At 32.1% G+C, this 18,090-nt stretch overlaps 2 protein-coding genes across 3 annotated transcripts in view; one reads left to right on the top strand and one right to left on the bottom strand.

The window, feature by feature from the left end:
• The window catches only part of LOC148611884 (uncharacterized), a 22,845-nt gene extending 11,179 nt beyond the window's left edge, over positions 1-11,666 (top strand). The window contains exons 2-7 of the mRNA XM_088592854.1: positions 315-379; positions 1,415-1,717; positions 2,226-2,389; positions 3,748-3,898; positions 5,026-5,127; positions 6,449-11,666. Of these exons, the coding sequence (XP_088448980.1) occupies positions 325-379; positions 1,415-1,717; positions 2,226-2,389; positions 3,748-3,898; positions 5,026-5,127; positions 6,449-6,504 (831 nt within the window). The 5' untranslated portion in view covers positions 315-324 and the 3' untranslated portion in view covers positions 6,505-11,666. The remainder of the gene's footprint in view (positions 1-314; positions 380-1,414; positions 1,718-2,225; positions 2,390-3,747; positions 3,899-5,025; positions 5,128-6,448) is intronic.
• Positions 11,129-18,090, bottom strand: LOC148611883 (uncharacterized). 2 transcript variants are annotated; one of them, XM_088592851.1, is made up of 5 exons: positions 17,592-18,090; positions 17,225-17,329; positions 13,906-14,886; positions 13,454-13,609; positions 11,129-12,552 (listed from the first exon to the last, which is right to left on the bottom strand). In XM_088592851.1, exons 1-5 carry the CDS (start codon positions 17,962-17,964, stop codon positions 12,257-12,259), a joined length of 1,911 nt encoding a protein of 636 aa, XP_088448977.1. In that variant the 5' UTR covers positions 17,965-18,090; the 3' UTR covers positions 11,129-12,256. The 2 variants fall into 2 exon arrangements, with proteins under 2 accessions (XP_088448977.1, XP_088448978.1); XM_088592852.1 differs by lacking the exons at positions 17,225-17,329; positions 17,592-18,090 and adding an exon at positions 16,799-17,199.

The raw sequence follows: 18,090 nt of genomic DNA, 5'->3' as shown, positions 1-18,090 counted from the left end.
AACCATGAATTTTTTGCATCTTGACGACATGCTTGTATTATTTTGCCCTTAACATTATCATACAATTTAATTACAGTATATCGGTTAAAGTTGCATTCCATTATGATTCTAAAGATTTTTCCTTTGTACAAGATAAATACTTGTAGATTAGTGGTATAACTGATAATAAGGTCAGCTATCAAGCTTACATGTATGTTACAATGTGTAAAAAAGTGTACATTTTGTGTTGAATTTTTAATTTAGAAGTACAATGTACATGTACAATGACTATAATGTTTTTAAAATGTCATTTAATTATTTTCATTTGCTTTCAGGAGTTAAAAGATGATGCTGAAAATTTCTATTGTCTGTTTACTACTCTCTATCGTTGAATGTCAAGGTAAGGCAAAAGAAGTATTGTTCAATTTTTTCCTGCTACCCTACATACCCTAGTGTTTTGTGTCTCAACATTTTACGATCATTTCGGCTCCAGGATTTTCAAAGTCTAGATATTGAAAGCTTTTGAAAAATTAACCTTCTTACCCTATTTTTTTCTTGCTGGTAGCAGGAAACAATGTTTTTTTTTTGTTTTGTTTTTTTGCCTAATTACAAAGAAATATAGTACTTAAAGTAGAAGACATCAGCCTCATCAATGTGTCTGGTATTGATGTACTTAAGTAGGAGTTGAGATACAGCTGTAATTTTAAAACTAATACTAGTTTCAGGCCTACTCTTTAGGTGAGATTTCAACTTACTTTTTTCTATTTGCTTATTTTAAAGCTAAAATACTTCTGAATATTAATATTCAGGAAATGCAAGCTTTTTTGTCATAGTTTATTCACAAGGACTCAAAACTCTGCTTCTACACAGTTTTCAAAGAATTTTCACAAAAATAAGAGTATATAGGGTAGTTTTTTGATTCCAAAAATAAAGTGCAAGCTATGAACAACAAAATCTCCTGTGAGGAGTTTTGATAGTACAGAAGGCTTTTTTTTTTGTTGTACATCAAAGAGTTTGAAAGATGCGCTCTTTATTTTCTACATAAAAATGTCTCATGAAATAAGCTATTTTAACACATGGCTAAATTTTTTAATTTTGCTTAAATTTTTCATCTACAATTTTACTGATACACATGCACAGTGCTAACAGGAATGAAACTTAGTTTTTAAAGATGGCACATATTCAACCAGTGAATCAAGTTTCAAATTTATTTGTCACACTTTAGTTTCTGGGGCTGATTTTGATATTTTCTGAACATACTCATTTACATATGTTGCTGGTAGATTGAAGGATTTAATTTACTTGTTTAAAGTATTCAAAATAATCCACACCAATACTCTTACAGTGGTAAACACAGGTCCATTGAAATGCCTATCTAGAAGAAAAATCATGTCTTTCTAGTATTACACTTTGTATGTGCACCAATTTATTTTAGAACTTCATCTCTGTGACAAGGCAGTGACAGGTCAAGAATGCGAGATTGTGTGCCATTTTCCACTCGAGGGAACTGAGATGGTTAGTATTTCCATGAATACCAATGAGGTTGTTGTTTGTGACAATTCTACCAAGTGTACCATTAAATCCTCTGAATTCACTGAATCCACGGCACATTGGATGGACCACGGTAATATGGGAATGGTACACTTTACCATCAACAAGCTTAAAATTAGAGATCAAGGGGAATGGTTTTGTTCCTATGGAAAGAATGAATCTGAGAAACAGACTCTGAAGATTTTCAGTGAGTATAGAATCATGAACAATGTAGATTTATATTCATTTCAGTTTGGTCAAGTATTTATTTAGTCAAATGTTTAGAAGTACTCACTGGTGGATGGAGAGAATTGATGAAAGGAAAGGAGAGATATGAACATGTACATGTATATCAGAATGAAATATATGTAAATTTTTTAATTTGATTTGTAATAAGCTTTCTGATTGGTTGGTTTTCTTTGATCATGTTTATCAGAATTAGATCTATGTATTAGAATGGACACCTTTCAGACATGACTGCTTCATTGCCAAATTTGTGGAACTTATTCGTAACTTTTTTTCAGTTTTGAAAAAAAATATATAGATCATTTAAAAAGTGTTTCAAAGTATGGAGGAGTTTTTGCAGGTGCTACAATGTACTTCTTGTAACCACAAAGTAGCAAAAAATTAGAACAACACAAAAAATACTGTGGTTACTGTATTGGAATCTTATAGTGTTTCCTATTGTCTTAATATTGCTTCATTGTCATTTACAGGTGCACCAAGCTCTTGTCAGTTGGTGAAAGTACCAGCTAATGACAAGATGAATGGCTCACTACAATGTCAAGTAAATTGTACATATCCCTCTGATTCTGTCAGTGTTAAATTGTTTGTAAATGATAAAGAATCTACAGAAACTGCAAAGAAAGAAATGACGGGAGTAAGAGACTTATATTTAGATTCTCCTTCAGTCTCGAGGGGATTACAAGATTTCTCCACTGGAGATATAGAAAACTAGGAAATGTAAAATGGGGGGAAAACTCTTACAGAAATTTAATCACAGCTTTAAAAAGTCATGCATTTTTAATCACCAGCTTAGAATGGGAGAAATTTATATACAAACATTATTGAAATAGAATATTTAAAAATGTTTTCCTTATTAGTCTCCATAAATTAGTAGTCTTGTTTCCAGCTACCAGCCAGCAAAAATAGGGTAGATGGGTAGGGAAGTTGTTTTTTTTCCCCAAAACATTTTACATTGTGTTAACAGGGAAATAGTCTAGACTTTAAAATTGCTTGAGCCAAAATAACCATAAAATATTTAGGGTAGGCAGGAAAAACTTGGGTAGGTAGGTAGCTGGAAACAGACATATTAATTTTTTGTACAAAGTAACAAAAGCAATTGAGCAACTCGGACTGCACTAAAAACTGGGAGCATGGACCAGGTGCACCGGTAGAGTAAGCATCCTCTGCTTTTCTAGAAACACCTGCCGAGTTGCTCTTAAAAACCAAAAAGACCAAAGTTGACAGTCAGTGTAAGATTTGGTTTCTATAATTTGTGGAAACAGTAGGAGTGAAAATAAAGCAGTTATGATTTGCTTGAAGTAAACAGATAAGATACCAAACTTGATTTTCGTCCGCTTTAAATAAGAATTCCACTTTTTCAAATTCAGATTTTTCTGATTTTACCAATTTCTGCTTTGTGTGTTGACCTTGTAAAATCAGGTCTATAATACTTAAAAGGCACAATGAAAGACAACAACAAGAAGCTGTCAAATCACTTTCATCAACAGCATCTGTTTTCATTATTGTTAAAGACTTTATTATAATAACATATTAATGTTTGAACATAACCCAGTTTGTCCTGTCTTTTTTGGTCAAAGAGTAATCAAGGGAACCAAGATTCTAGCGGTAATAAAAAAAAATGTAATCCAGGGACAAAAACAAGACATGGAAAACAGACATACACAACAAAGAACATAAAGTAACTGAAATAATACATACAAAGTAACAAAAGCAAATGAGCAGACTCCACTAAAAACTGGGAGCATGGACCAGGTGCACAGGTAGGGTAAGAGTCCTCTGCTTTTCTAGATACACACAAGTCAACCAATCAGCAGCATAGAACATTTTATTTAAATGTTAAGAGAATTTTTGTTTTCTACAACTGGTTAAGAATAGAAAAAAATGGTTAGAGAGGATTGTTTTTTCACTATAAATATAAAAATATAAAATATCCATCAAAATTTTGTATTTGCCATGGATGAATGTTTATAGATAACCTCCTTCCTTCTTTAGAACACCGGTTGTTCAAGTCTTAATGAAAAAAGTCTAGTGTACACCTGGATGATGGAAGCTATGGAGGAAACAGAATACAGGTGTGAATGCTCTGTACAGGCAATCAGCTGGACGGGTAGTGATAGTATTGGTATGAAGAAAAAACCTCAAGGTAGAGTATCTTAACTATTATGTAAATAACGGTAATGACAAAATTAACAAATGGTAAATTGGAAGAAATTAATTAATAATGCACTGATTGGCAAAGTCAAGAATAAACTGGAAAAATTAAATTAGCCCTATGTTCCTGACTTGGTACAGATATTTCAAAGTGAAATGGTGGGTTGAAACATGCTATATACATGTAGCTAGCCCATCCTTCCACTTGTACAGTGGTTATGATTGTGAACGTCATTTTATCCTGCAAAGGATGCATTTTCTACCAATATTGCATGTCCAATATTGTAAATATTGGCAGTTTTTTTTTTTTAGAATAAACTCTGTCTACATCAGAACTATTTTTTCCCTTGGAAACTGTAAACAATTTTAACAATTACTCATTTTAACATGGGCATGGCATTTATATTGGATTATTTAACACTGAGCGAGAGCGAGGTGTTAAATGAGAATATAAATGCCAAACCCATGTTAAAATGAGTACAAATCTACCCCTGGAAGCAAGTATTTCTTTTCTAATATGACAAATATTGTAATTTTTGTAAATTATTGTAAATTGAAAAATTTCCCTAGGCGTAGCCAAAATAACTTCTGTTCCATTTAACCTCCCCTGTATAGAAGTTGGATTATTTAAGAAATAAACCACATATCCAAGTAAACCATCTATTAAATAAGTATCAGTATCAGTATAGTATTAGATAACTTCTCAGCCGTTAAATCATCGCGTAAACGTTTGTAAATGATTGTTTTGTCTCGAAGCGACAGCGAAAGAAAGGAGACCGTGCACAGGTGCTAAAGCTGGGGTTGTACCGACATATACTCTTTGACAATATGAAGACGTCATATTAGGAATATTTTCGATCTATCGTAAAAATTTAAGAATTACTTACATCTGAGAATATTCTCGTCTAAAGTTTAGAATATTCTCGTACTTGAGTATTCTTCAAGTTTTATGGCTTCAAAGCTGAGTGGTTTTTAACTTTAGTATGATCCACTACTGTGGAAGTAGAAGTACAAGAAGTTTTACTAGAATAGATAAAGGAAGTTCATTCTTTTACAATCTAGATGCTTTTGTAAATTTGTTACTGCACTCATTCATTTGTCTAAACTATTTATTCGTAGATGGTATGACAACAACTACTATAGTTGCCATAGTGATAGTTGTTGTGGTAATTGTTATTGCTGTCATTATTGCAATCCTGCTAATCAAGAAGAGAAGAAGTTGTAAGTAATACAATTTTAGTCGTTTTATTAAGTGTAAGTGTTTGTAAGAATCAGGCAAAATGGGAAAAATCAGAAACATGCATGTCAAAATCCCACCGATCTGATATAAGGATCAGTCAAGATACTTTCTCTATTTGAAAATACCATTATTTAATCTCTGCATTACTGGCTTTGTTCAGAAATTTTTCAATAAAATTCTAGAAAAATGAGGTTTTTGACAGAGTAACCTGCCCTTGAAATGTTCATTTTCCATGCATTTCAACGATTTTGTAACTCCATGGTCCAGTATGATAAGGAAAATCTTTTCTGTTTTCCTTTAATCTGATGTTGCAAATAGTCAAGTAACACTATCAAAATGATGGGTTTTTTTCATATCATGTTTCAACAACTGCCTGATTCTTACAGGGACTGACACATAGCCCACATCAAGTTAATTTGAAGATTCTCATCCACGAGCAACTAAAAAAATGGGGTGGATGGGAGGATTTTATTTTTTTTATTTTTCCGAGATTTGTAAAATCTTATTCCTGCTGACAAGTTTATTGAAGAAATCCAGGAAATCAATGTGTACTTTCAGTTATGTTTGTGCCATATCAAGGCTTTATTTCTTTAATTCCTCTTATAATGCGACTAACAACAGAAACTATTCTGAGATCTGCTGAAAAATATCAAGATACTCTGTAACCATACACCATGTTACTCGTTTTTTAATGAGTCGTGACATATACAGACATAAAAGAAATCCGGAAATTTGAACCACCGTGAAAAAAATCAAAAATAAAAAAATTTTGAGTAGGGGTGGGTGGGGATGAGAACCTACAAATTAACTTGATGTGGCCTTAAGTAATAATTTTGAGGAATATTTTTTTAAAGCTAAACAAGTTGATAGTATATGAGAATCCCCTTGTCCTTCTGTGCCAATTTCTTCATAGTTATCTAGGCTTCCAGTAGATAGATAGCTTGTTTTTCTAATTTGCTGTGTGGATTTATGTAGATTGGGTATATTTGTTGATGCCAGATGTAGACTTCCTGTTTCATGGGACTTGTAAAAGTGGGAGTATAATTGATAAGACCCATGGGTCAAATTTCATGTTCAAGGTAGTGTTGACTTTCTTCTTAAGACTTTTTTGGCATAAATTTCTGAAATTGAGTTCAGCAGAATTTTTCTCACATTGTCAATATTTTTCTCATTAACTTGAATGAGTGAAGCTGTGAAACAAATATTTATTTCTTCTGTAAAATGCAAGTCACAGGAGTTACAGTTTGACTATGGCATGCTTAATGTCCATCATTTATTACCACTCAACTTTGATAATTACAGCTAAAGGAGGTGCCCAGCTGGCCACAGAAGCTGAGGGAGAAAAAGAAGAACTATAAACCTGATCAATGATTTGGAGAGAAGAGAGAGTTTGGGAGTTTAAGAGATAATTAGTAATGATGAAGAAAAAAAAAATGTGCCACTTTTAATGAAAATTGTCAATGATAGAAAGAATAACCTCTCAGCCGTTAAATCATCGTGTAAACGTTTGTAAATGATTTTTGTAATTTTGTAAACACTGCAGTAAAGCTCATAAAAACTATCAATGATAGAGAAAACACACTAAAAGCATTAGTTCTTTATATTTTTTTTTTAAATGAGATCTAAATTTTGATACAATTTGAAAAAAAATATGGTGCAGTGATATCATGTTTTTAAGTTCATTTACATGAGTGCTTAAATCTGATTTTTTTATAATTTTTTTTTTGTGCTATAAGGTCATTTTATATGATCATGTTAATAATGTTAGGTTGTGACATAGCTAATGTACCTCACATGTGCTCGTATATATTTTTTTTTTATATTTAATACTTAACCTTTGTTTGGTGCTGGGAAGTATTTCATTGTCATTCATATGATGCTTCATTATTTTGATAAGATATATTTTTTTCTTCTGAAATTTACTTAAAATTGAGAACATCATTAATCATGTAATTCATTTAGAAGTTTCAATGAACCATTTCTATCATTTTATATAAATGACATCAACCTAAATTATACCATTTAAAAAGAGTCTGGTTTAGCCAGGTTTTTGGATTATTGAGTGTTCAACAGCTTTTACTGTATTTATGTAAATTATGTGAAGTAGTTTATAAACCAGAATATCTGCATTTCTTGTGGTACTTTTCAGTTGTGTTCAGATTTACATATCATTATATGATTATCAACAGGACAATGCAGTTATGTTACATTTTAATCATTTTTATTCAATTTACATAGTTATAATGTATAAAATTATTCAATATTTTTAAACATCTCAGTAGCGAATTTGAATTGCAGGGCATACATGTACAGAGTACAAAAGCAAAATGAGCATTTTACATCTATTTTGGAATATTGGTGTTTTGATGTAATAAAAATGTATAAATAGACACAGTTTGTGTTGTATGTTCGATTAAAGTGAGTTTACATAATACTATTGTAAGTACATCTATAAATGTACTGTTTTCTTGAATTTGCAACTGAGCTGCTTGTCTTTATTCTTGTTATACTGCTTGTAAGCTTTTAATGATATTGCTTTGTACTTGTAATTCATTTGTTTTAATTTTATGACATCATTTTTTAAAATTACAACATTCAATGTAACATTTAATTTCATTGATAAAAATTGTAAATTACAGGGTATGTTTTCCATACTTTATATCATAATTATTTTTTGCACATGCAGAATTGTTGCATATAAATCTTGATTAGTATGGTGGGAGTTAAAAACACACAAATTGTTTAATTAGCAACACAGTAAAATACCCAGTTGACAAGAATATTAGATAATCATAATTACTTATAGGCCACCTACTGTCCTAGCTGCTATGCTCCTGGTCTCGATTTCACAAAAAGTCGTAAGGGTAAAGTTGATCGTAAGTAATGACGTCATAAACTAAAATGGCATTGTGATGTCATGATTTACGATCAATTTCACACTTACAACTTTTTGTGAAACCGACATCTGGCATGCTCATTGCTATTTTCACAGATTTATTCAGGCACTGTATTAGGATGGCAAATTATTGAAATGTTTTTTTGTGATTGTCTATGAATATTTGATTGATGCATCATAGCAACCATCAGATCAATGATTGCTGCCTCCAAATTCAAAATAAAATATTGATATCTCCAAAAATACAAGCCATGATTAAAAGTTAATACTTTAGCATTATTTTGAGAAAATCAGAATAAAAAATAATTTTGTATGGGTTTATGAAGACCTTTTTATTTATAACTGTACTGCAATTTGATTCAAGGTCAGAAATTACATTATTATATAGATAGCTATGTTTTATCAAATGTTGCTAGTGTAATAAATTCCGATAATTCACACTGTGAAATTAATTTGGTAATATCACTCTCGGACTTTCTCCCGCTAAAACGTCACTTTGGTATCACTCTGCCATTCACCAAATTTGAAATTTATGTTATTAATTGCAATGAATAATCGAGGAAATCTAAATAAATAGGATAATATTTTGGTTATCGTGAATAACCAAAATATGATCACTGATGCCAAGAACGCATTAAGTAACAAGTTCCGCACAGTTGTTAGAATTAGGCATTCTTTGGCACTCATGATCATATTTTGGTTATTCATTCCTTCCAATTAATTATCCTATTATTAAAAAGATATTATTCTAATGAAAACATTCCAGATATGGTGTAAATCAAATGACATTTTAAACATTGTCTTTAAACACCTAAGTAAATTTAGAATGGATGTTTTAGTTTTGTTAAATATCAGTTTTGTGTTCATATATTGTGCTTTATAAAACATTGGTGCTTTGTGCTTTTTATTCTGGTCGCATTTACAAATCAAAACCTCATTTGTTGTAGAATTTTAGTTGTGATCTTCATAGTTGTTAGGGCTTAAATACATATCCATGTCCGTGGAGGTTATTGTTTTTGATCCTCACCAAATGAAAATGATCTATTTTGATATTGTCACGGTGCTTTTGTAAATCAATGCACTTCAACTCAAGAAAATACAGAAATCTGTCAAGAAGCTGTTATTAGGTGTGTTAATCTTATAAGTATCAATTGCAAAGTTTAAATGTGACTTTTGAAAGCCTGTATTACATAGAATTGTGTAAGCCTGTTTGATCAATTATAAAGATTTGTGTCTTTGACGACAGTAATTATAGTTATTAAAAAAACACTTGTTTCAGTATTTGAAATTTTATGATTAATAAATATAATTAAAATTTGAACAAAGAGAAGTAATGAGATAGTGTTTTGGTATGTATTTTTTTTTTGTTTGGTTGGTTCATTTTTTTTGCAAAAAAAATATGTGTTCATAAGTAGGGTAGCAATATATTACAAGGGGTTGTCATGTAATATACTATGTGTTGTTTCTTTTCAGCCTGTGAACATCTTAAATATTCTATATTTGCATAATATATGTGTTGTTTTGTAAAAACAAGTGTTGTGAACTGAGGTCAAGCGATGATTGTAACTTGTTACATGTATATCAATGGCCAAATTAAATTTTCCATAAATTTACATGTGAAATTACCATTTGGTTTTATTAAATAATTGAGGTCAGGTGACCTTTGAAATTAGGTGCAATTAAATGAAAGATAGTGTTTCATTTCTAAAAAGTTTTTTTTTTATTTTGAGGTTTAATACTAGTTAGATTGTTTGTGGAGTAACATTATTACCTGTTCATGTACAGTATATATTATTGCTTTCACCCCCACATTGCAGCATCGTCACTAGTCCCCCATATTTTTTAGAAAAGAATTGCTGTTCATTGAAAAATTTTAAGTTAAAATTACAGGTAAATATTGAAATGTTGATTGGAAATGAGTTCACATGATAAATATATCTTCTTTTTATCTTATGAATTAAAAATGGTTTCGATAGATGCATTATGTAGAATGATTTGATAGTTAAGTCAAAAATGTAAAATTATGCATAATGTGTTTTTTTTATCTTTATTTTAAAGAAACAATTTTTACATTCTTTTGATTACCGCTATAACCTTGGTCCCCTTGATTACTCTTTCAAAAGTTCATATGAAATTCTAAAGTTTATAACATGGGTCATTTTTGCAAAGAACACCAGAAGATAAAAGCATCTATATTATATAAAGAAGTACCCATGGATAAAAGGTCATTAGACTGATTTTAAACAACTTAAAATTTTCTGATGCATTGCATTTCTTATTACCTTGCCATATTATTTTTCTTTTTACCAGGCAGCATTTTATATTTTTATCAGGGCTTGCTTATGAATGATAGTACTTTTTATAAAGCTTCTTCCTTACTTCATGATTTTATTTAGAGTATGTCTCTAGTGTTTGTCAGTTCTATTTGTAACTGCTTTTTATGCTGTCTCAGTGTACACTGTTTTATGAATTATATTGTTATTTTGTGTGGATTTTTTAAGTTTATACATTTTAGTCATGCACAGAGATGCATATTTCACATATTTTGTAGAAATGAAAGTTAATTTAAACCATGTTCTAGATGTTCAAAACCTTAATGACAAGGATTAGAAAAACTCAGTTAATGACCAAACAGAGTAGATAGTAATTATGTATATCATTTACTGTGAGTAAAATAGTTTGCTTCAGGTGATAGAGTTAGATATTCCTATTACCCAAAGAACTGCCTTAGGTAGTTAATTGGACAATTGACAAGGATATTCTAACTTTCTATTATTCCATAGTATTTTTAATCTGAGAGAAAGTATAAGTCTTGTTTTAGATCATTTAGGTGATGTTTATTCAATCAAGAGATGGTCAATAACATGCCCTTGGGTATACTGATTTACCTGATGTTTACAAAATAGTTGTTGATAAACTGGTCAATATAGTGATATTTAGACTGCAAACAGGACAGTGGTATTGACTACGACTGTCATTATCGCAGTTGCAATCAATACTACTGTCCTACTGTCAGTCTGAATATCATGATATTGACCAGTTTATCAACAACTATTACGTTTATTTTATTGAGAAACCATATCCTCGAAAGCCATGCATATCATGTTGTGCATATTTACACTGACAACTGCTTGATCACGAATGCATATTAATAAGGGGATATAACTCTAAATTCATAACCGGGCATTACCACGATGTAATAATGGCTGCGGGCATTATCACGTTAATTTATTGACTGGTAAAATTTTATACTGCAGGTTAATTAATACCACATGTAAAGATTTTATCCAATTAAAATGACGGATTTTTTACTGATAAGAAATAATAATATATAAACATAATACCATTGTGAAAATATATATTCACAATTACCAAGTAAGTTAGTATTGTGAAATGTTCTAGTCTTATTATGCATTTTTTATTGTTTCTTCATTTGTTTCAGATAGTCAGACATTAAAGAAGTAAACAACCCCCTTTATATTTGTTAACATTTTGAAAAATAAATACTAATTTCAGTTGGTTAAAGGTTGCAAGAATTTGAATAAGTCAAAAGTGCCTTAATGTATGCTGTTTTGTGCTAATGTAAAATGCTTTTTCTTCTGCTAATAAATGCTTCATAATGTTTGTTGCCTTTGAATTATAGTTCCTACTTCCCAAATCTTTTAAAGAGTTTAATTGCCAGATAACTGAAAAAAGATATACTATAGAAATATTCCATATTTTTAAGCAACAATACCTTGCACTTGTTAAAATATATCAATAGGTAAATCGTGAGTAAGGGCTGTTCCATGAAATTATATGAGCTATCCTGGGGAAGACACTTTTTTTCACCAGAGAAACCACCCATACTTTATATCTTGTCAAGACACCTGAACACCCACCCATATACAAAGAATAAAAGTGCTTTCCCCTGTCCCTCCTATATTTTACTTGAACAGCCCTATGGAACAAAAATGATGTGCGTAATAATTTTAGAAGTTGAAGATATTAAAAATTTACTTCGTAGTCTTAAAATGAATTTTTCGTATCTTAATTTAACATTACAGACATATATCTGAAGAGGACATAGATTCAAATAGACACAAGCACATGCTAAGACTGACTTTCTGTGTGCCGAATAAGAAAGTCACCTTAATTCCATAAAGTTGTTGACTACTTGAGGTAAGTTACAGGTATACAATCTTGTGAATAATTCATTATTCTGTTTTCCGAAATTACTTCCATGGTTTAGCAGTAGCCTTTTTATATCCCTGGATCTGTGGTAGTTTAAGGTTATCTTTCAATGGACAATTATGCAACCTTTCATCCGTCTTTGTATCAAGATTTAATCGTGGTAGTTTGAAGGTGCCCGATTCCTCAGATATTTGATGTTGTGTTTGTCCATCCGTATTTCCCTCCAACAGCGAATCCGAATGCTTAGAGTCATTGGAAGATAAGTCTGAATTATGAACCCCATTTTCTGGAGAATCGGAATTTCCGACGAAGGATTCATCAGCAGATATTCCAGAATCTATCAAAAGATAAAAACAGAATTTTCATAAAAAAATTATTTCAATAAGCTTAAAAATAACTGACTGAAATATTGTTAAAATGTAGAAAGATCTTTAACTGTATTTGTGTTTGATTCCATAGGTCAAGAATCGATTATTTATTTGGCTGATCGGAGAAAAAAAGCAGGGGAAAGGTGTTATGAACTGAAAATTAGAATATGAACTGTCCTATCCCAAATTATTGAAACTGAGACATTTTAACCAATACAAAAAAAAAACAAAAATAAAAAATAATGCCATAGTCAGGCTCAAACTAAAATTCATAAATCTAACAATGAATTACTGAATAGGACTACTGCAATGTCAGTTGGTTTCAAACACTGCATAACACTGAGTCGTTATAAGCTACTTAAGGTTTCTATGTTTCTGTATGTTATTTTTTTTCCTCAAAAAGTTACATTTTTACCTAAAAGCACGTTACTAACCATCTTGCACTTATAGATGATGTATTTGTTTTATATCACAGAGCACAAAACCAAGTACATTGTAATAGTTGCAGTGGTGCTTCATGAGAAAATTCCCGACACAATAGTTCAATTTTGAGCAAAAATGTGGAAAATACATTTTCAACGACTTTCATTGTTAATTTTTTTCTATTTCTCTGTCTGATTTTTCACAAATTTGCATATTTGGGACGATAAGTTTTTTTTCTACAAATATTAATCAAAATTTCGGACATTTGAACATACCCGGTATTTAAAATTGGTCATACTTGTGGTCAAAATCCTTTGGTAAATGACCTATAGGTCTTTTGTTATAGGAATACTTTGAAATCAAGGTTCGTAATAACTGGTTATTTTGAACATAAATAAACAGATTCAAGCAAGATATTTGTAATCACTTAAAACAAAATAATATTACCTTGAAACTCAGATTTATCTGCTTTGATCCTTTCGACTCCGTCTTTGATAGCATGGTTTTCGATGCTATTGACCTGTTCTTTGTTTGTTAATTGGTTATATACTATGGTATTTTCTGATTTTATCTCAGGTTTCATATCATTAGATATCAAAGTTTCTGAAACGGAAACGTCAATGTTAACGTTAAGTCTTATGATTCCATCTCAATCCGTAAAATGCAACGAATGTAAAATTATATAATTGTAAAATTGATTTTAACATATTCATTTTGTATTATGACAATGTTGTATAAGTATTGAATTGTAATACATTTTGAGAGAATATATTGGTTATTTGCAACCGGTTACATAACTATTAAAACTTTTTGTTCAAAAATACTTATCTTGGCTATGGTAAAGGGGGAATTGAACCTTTGTTGAGGAAATGCACATGTATCATCCAAATATCACGTACCTGGGCTTAATGAAAAGTTACTCTCCATTGTATTAACTGATTTAGAAATCTGACTGAGTGCCGTAAAGTCTGTTTCAGCGGTCTTCTTTGAACTTTGTTTCTTTTTCTTTGGGTCTTGTCTTACTTTATTGTCTTTCCATTTTTTTAGGTTAAGTGGAAGTAGAGTAATCTGACGTATAGGGGTCGGTATAACGACGTAGGGACTTATTTTCTTCTTCAAAACCTTCTTTTTCTTCTTCGCTTTATCATTCATGGATTTCGTTAATTTATTCTTAGTATGCAATGGTCTCAGTAGTGTATATTCCTTTCGTAATGGCTTAGCTAGAGGATTAACAAACTTGTCTGTATCGAATTTAGAAACCACCGATTTTGTTCTTATTGGATACATATAATGAGGTAATGGTCGGTTGTCCAATTCTTTTGTCATTATAGTTGGCCTTTCTATAGGCTCGACTACCATTTTCTCCCTCTCTTTGACTGGCATTAAAATATTTGTTTGTGATCTGTCTGTTAACTTAAGAGATCTTATCGAAGGTGACTTCATCAGGTTTATTATCCTCGGAGTTGGTGTTTGGGCATCAAGAACTGTGCGTGATCTCGACAAAGAAGCAACAGAACTTGACCGTGACAAGCCTGATTTGCTCTCTCGGTTTGTAAGATCCACAACTGATTTTGACCTCGGGATAAATCGTGTTGGGGGCCTGGATATACTGTTCCTGGACTCATCGACTCCGGTATCGTCGTACCTTAATCCATATTTGTTCACAGTATAGTCAGCAAGATTCACACATTCTAATGTATTCTCTGGCAATGGACCAAACTTTCTTAAATCGGTCTGTGACTGGAACGTGGTCTTTTGAGATGCTCTTTTTGCAGTTCTCCATGGCCAAGGCAGGTATTTAGGCGTTGGTCCTATTTCTGGAATTGGCTCTGGAACGATTTTCTTTTTCTCCTGGTAAATCTCGGTTTGCGATGTCGTATCTTCAAAATAAAAGGAGTATACTCGTTTATACCAGTTTACGGCCCTGTTCAATATTTAGTGAAAATTACAGCATACATACTCGAAAGACTTATTTTTAAGTGTAAAAAAAAGAAACACTGACAAAAGAAATTACGGGCTGTAACTAGGCGCGAATCCAAGGACCGGCATACCGGGCGTACGCCCCCTCCTAAACCAGTAAGAAAAAAAAAATACCACAATTTTCATACCATAATACTTTTTGCCTTGCTTGGAACGGCATTTAATTCAATTAACGCCCCTCTTAACTTAAATCCTGGATCCGTTCCTTGAAACATTATTTACAAATCCAAATGATATCATAAAGCATCGTTTAGTATGCGACTAAATTAAATACATATTAGAAGGTTAGAAGGTTTGCAGGTGGTTTTCAGTACAAACGTATCACAGTAGCTTAAAGTGTGTTCCGTCAATACGGCAGAACTAACACTTTTTGGTTTCTTTTTGCATTATTCTTCCCATTTTATGTATAGATGAACAACAATCGAAAAGTTTTGTTGGAGAAGCATGTACACATTTACGTATGTATAATGCAATATCCATGTTGATTTGACCAAGTTTATTTTCAGGACCGAAAATATCAACAATATATGCTACTTTAAAAATAATTTGCCATATTTAAAATAGTGATAAATTTTGTTAGCTTCAATTATTTGATAAAGATTCTCGAAACTATTGAACAGACTCTTGCTTGCGAAATATAATTATCTATCTACTTCTTATTACTACAGATATTTGTTGTGCTGGGTAATAATAAAATTACCGAAGTGATACAATCTAGGCAGTTGTCAAAAATAATAGTCTAAAAGGGAAGGCTGTATAACAGATGGCAGTCTCGGGGCAAATACTGGAAAACACCGCGACGGTAAATGTAAGAAAATACACTGGGGCGTAGTTCCCTATTCGCAAAAACCCATTTGCGTACACATCAAAAATCAGCAAAAAAAAAAGAACGTCTTTTGCTATAGAATACCAGTCTATGGTGGTACCTTTTTATTTTAAATACTCATTCACCTAGGTTGGGTTGTTCTCTCTTCGACATAATATGTTTTTCTTTTAGGCCAATAATTTTCATTCCTGTTATATTCTCATGTGTAATGTCATCCAAATCACCGGAAGTATGGATTACAATCCGCCTACGTTTCTTGATCTACTTCCTTTATGTTGTATATTGCACGAAGTTTATAATGGCAAAAAAGAAAAGGAAGGTTTTTCTCCACCTTATCCTAGTATATTTAAGTCTGAATGACGGTGAAAAGTGCAGTGTAATGATAGAAAAATTGGGAAAAATTCACCATTATAATTAACCTACCATGTATGGATCGATCTAATAAAAATGAAATGTATGTTAACCCCTTTCCATTTATTCATTCATTCAAGTGACGGAGAAATGTAACAAATGGATCAATGCCCAATACAGATGTAACAGAATAATCGAGGGAACCAAGATTCTAGCGGAAATCAAAATAACACGTAAAAACAGGTAAAACAGACAAAACACTACAAAGAACACAAAGTAATTAAAATGATAAATACAACGTAACAAAAGTAAATGAGCAACTCGGATTCCACTAAAAACTGGGAGCATGGACCATGTGCGCTGGTAGGGTAAGCGTTCTCTATTTTTCTAGAAACACCCGCCGAGTTGCCCATAAAAAGTCAAGTCCGGGGTATAGATGAAATAGGAAAGTAAAACTATGACACATTGAATAAATCAGTTTTCATGGTGCAGATGGATACACCTTAACGATCCACGAGTTGAGATGACGACCATATAACTTCTGTGGTGATGACATCAATCTTGTTCGTATGAGATAAAGATTTTTATTACACGAAAGACGTATGTGCTCCGAGTAAGTAGGATCTCCGAGTTACCTTCTCGGTTTCGCTGGTGTATTTCCTTCTGCATGCCCGATGCATTTACTTTTTTACGCCTGTCCCAAGTCAGGATTGTCTGGTTCCTTTGTTAGTCTTTTTCTCTACTTCTCTAATTCAGTATTATTTCATGTTGCTAATATACTCTGAAAATGCATGTGCTAGTACAATGTGTTTCACTGTGTCTGCGTACAATGTTATCCTTTGTCGTGATGCTTTTCTCAGCGGACCCGCTGTTCATTGAAGACACGTCATGTTTCTTGCCGAGGATTAATATTTTCCGCCCTGGTTGTTCGCAGCTACAAGGCTATCCTCCGAGGTGGGCGAGATCCTAATGTTTTTGGTGTTTTTGTTTGAGTAAACGTCATTGAGGCCTAGCTACGCCCCTGTAAATTACATTATGCAACAAGTCATACGATTACATACCAATGTACTTTTTAACCGGCGAAAGAAGTTCCTGTTTTGGCGATTCAAAGTAGGATGGAAAGTCTGGGTCCAGCGACGGTTCTGTCAACACATTTTCGTCGTCATCTTAAACAAATAAATATTAAAAATTTAAAGGTCTGTAAAAATTCTATTTTCAATTTATTATTTCTGAAATATAATTGTAGTGGTAAATAAAGGGAATTTGTAACTCAGAGGGCAAGTTATTTCCAAATTCGCGTACAACTAATGCGTGACAATGATTTCAATAACCATAAGCAAAAGTTATTTAGGTATTATGTGATAAGCCTAAGTTTTACCTCAAGTCATTTGGTTTTTCATTAGCCTACGATAACATTTTTTGACATACCTAATCCCTGCGCTTGCTTTATTTTGAACAATTTAATCCGCCTATCTATTATAGCTCTCTGCTTGGCGATGACCTTTTTTCTATGGATGCAGTATATAACAAGTAGTAATAGAAGAATGATGAACAGCATGGCCGCCAGAATTCCACCAATAATTGCAGCAACGTTTACAGTGTCTGTTTTCAGTATTGGTATTGGAGATTCAGTCGTTGTCGTTGTTGCCGTTGTGGCTTCTTCAGTTGTCGCTTCAGTTGTCGCTTCTTCGGTGGTTACTGTCGTGGTTGTTATTTCTGTTAAAATGTGCATAATCGAGATATAGATCACCAAACACCATACAAGCTTTGTTAAACACTTGTAAATAAGTACATTCAGCATTTTGCAATCTTGTCAATTCTGCTTCTCTTACTATTCGAATAATTTCTTCATGGCTAGTTAAAAGATAAATGTTGACATATATGGAGTCAGCTGCTTCATTTATTATACATATTTTGTGCTTTTTGT

This window comes from Perna viridis, chromosome 7 (genome assembly GCF_037379345.1).
Source record: "Perna viridis isolate PV_CMFRI_1.1 ecotype Kerala chromosome 7, ASM3737934v1, whole genome shotgun sequence".
Taxonomy (NCBI): domain Eukaryota; kingdom Metazoa; phylum Mollusca; class Bivalvia; order Mytilida; family Mytilidae; genus Perna; species Perna viridis.
Note: the sequence above shows the minus strand (reverse complement) of the source record. Positions and strands in the feature narration are given on the sequence as shown.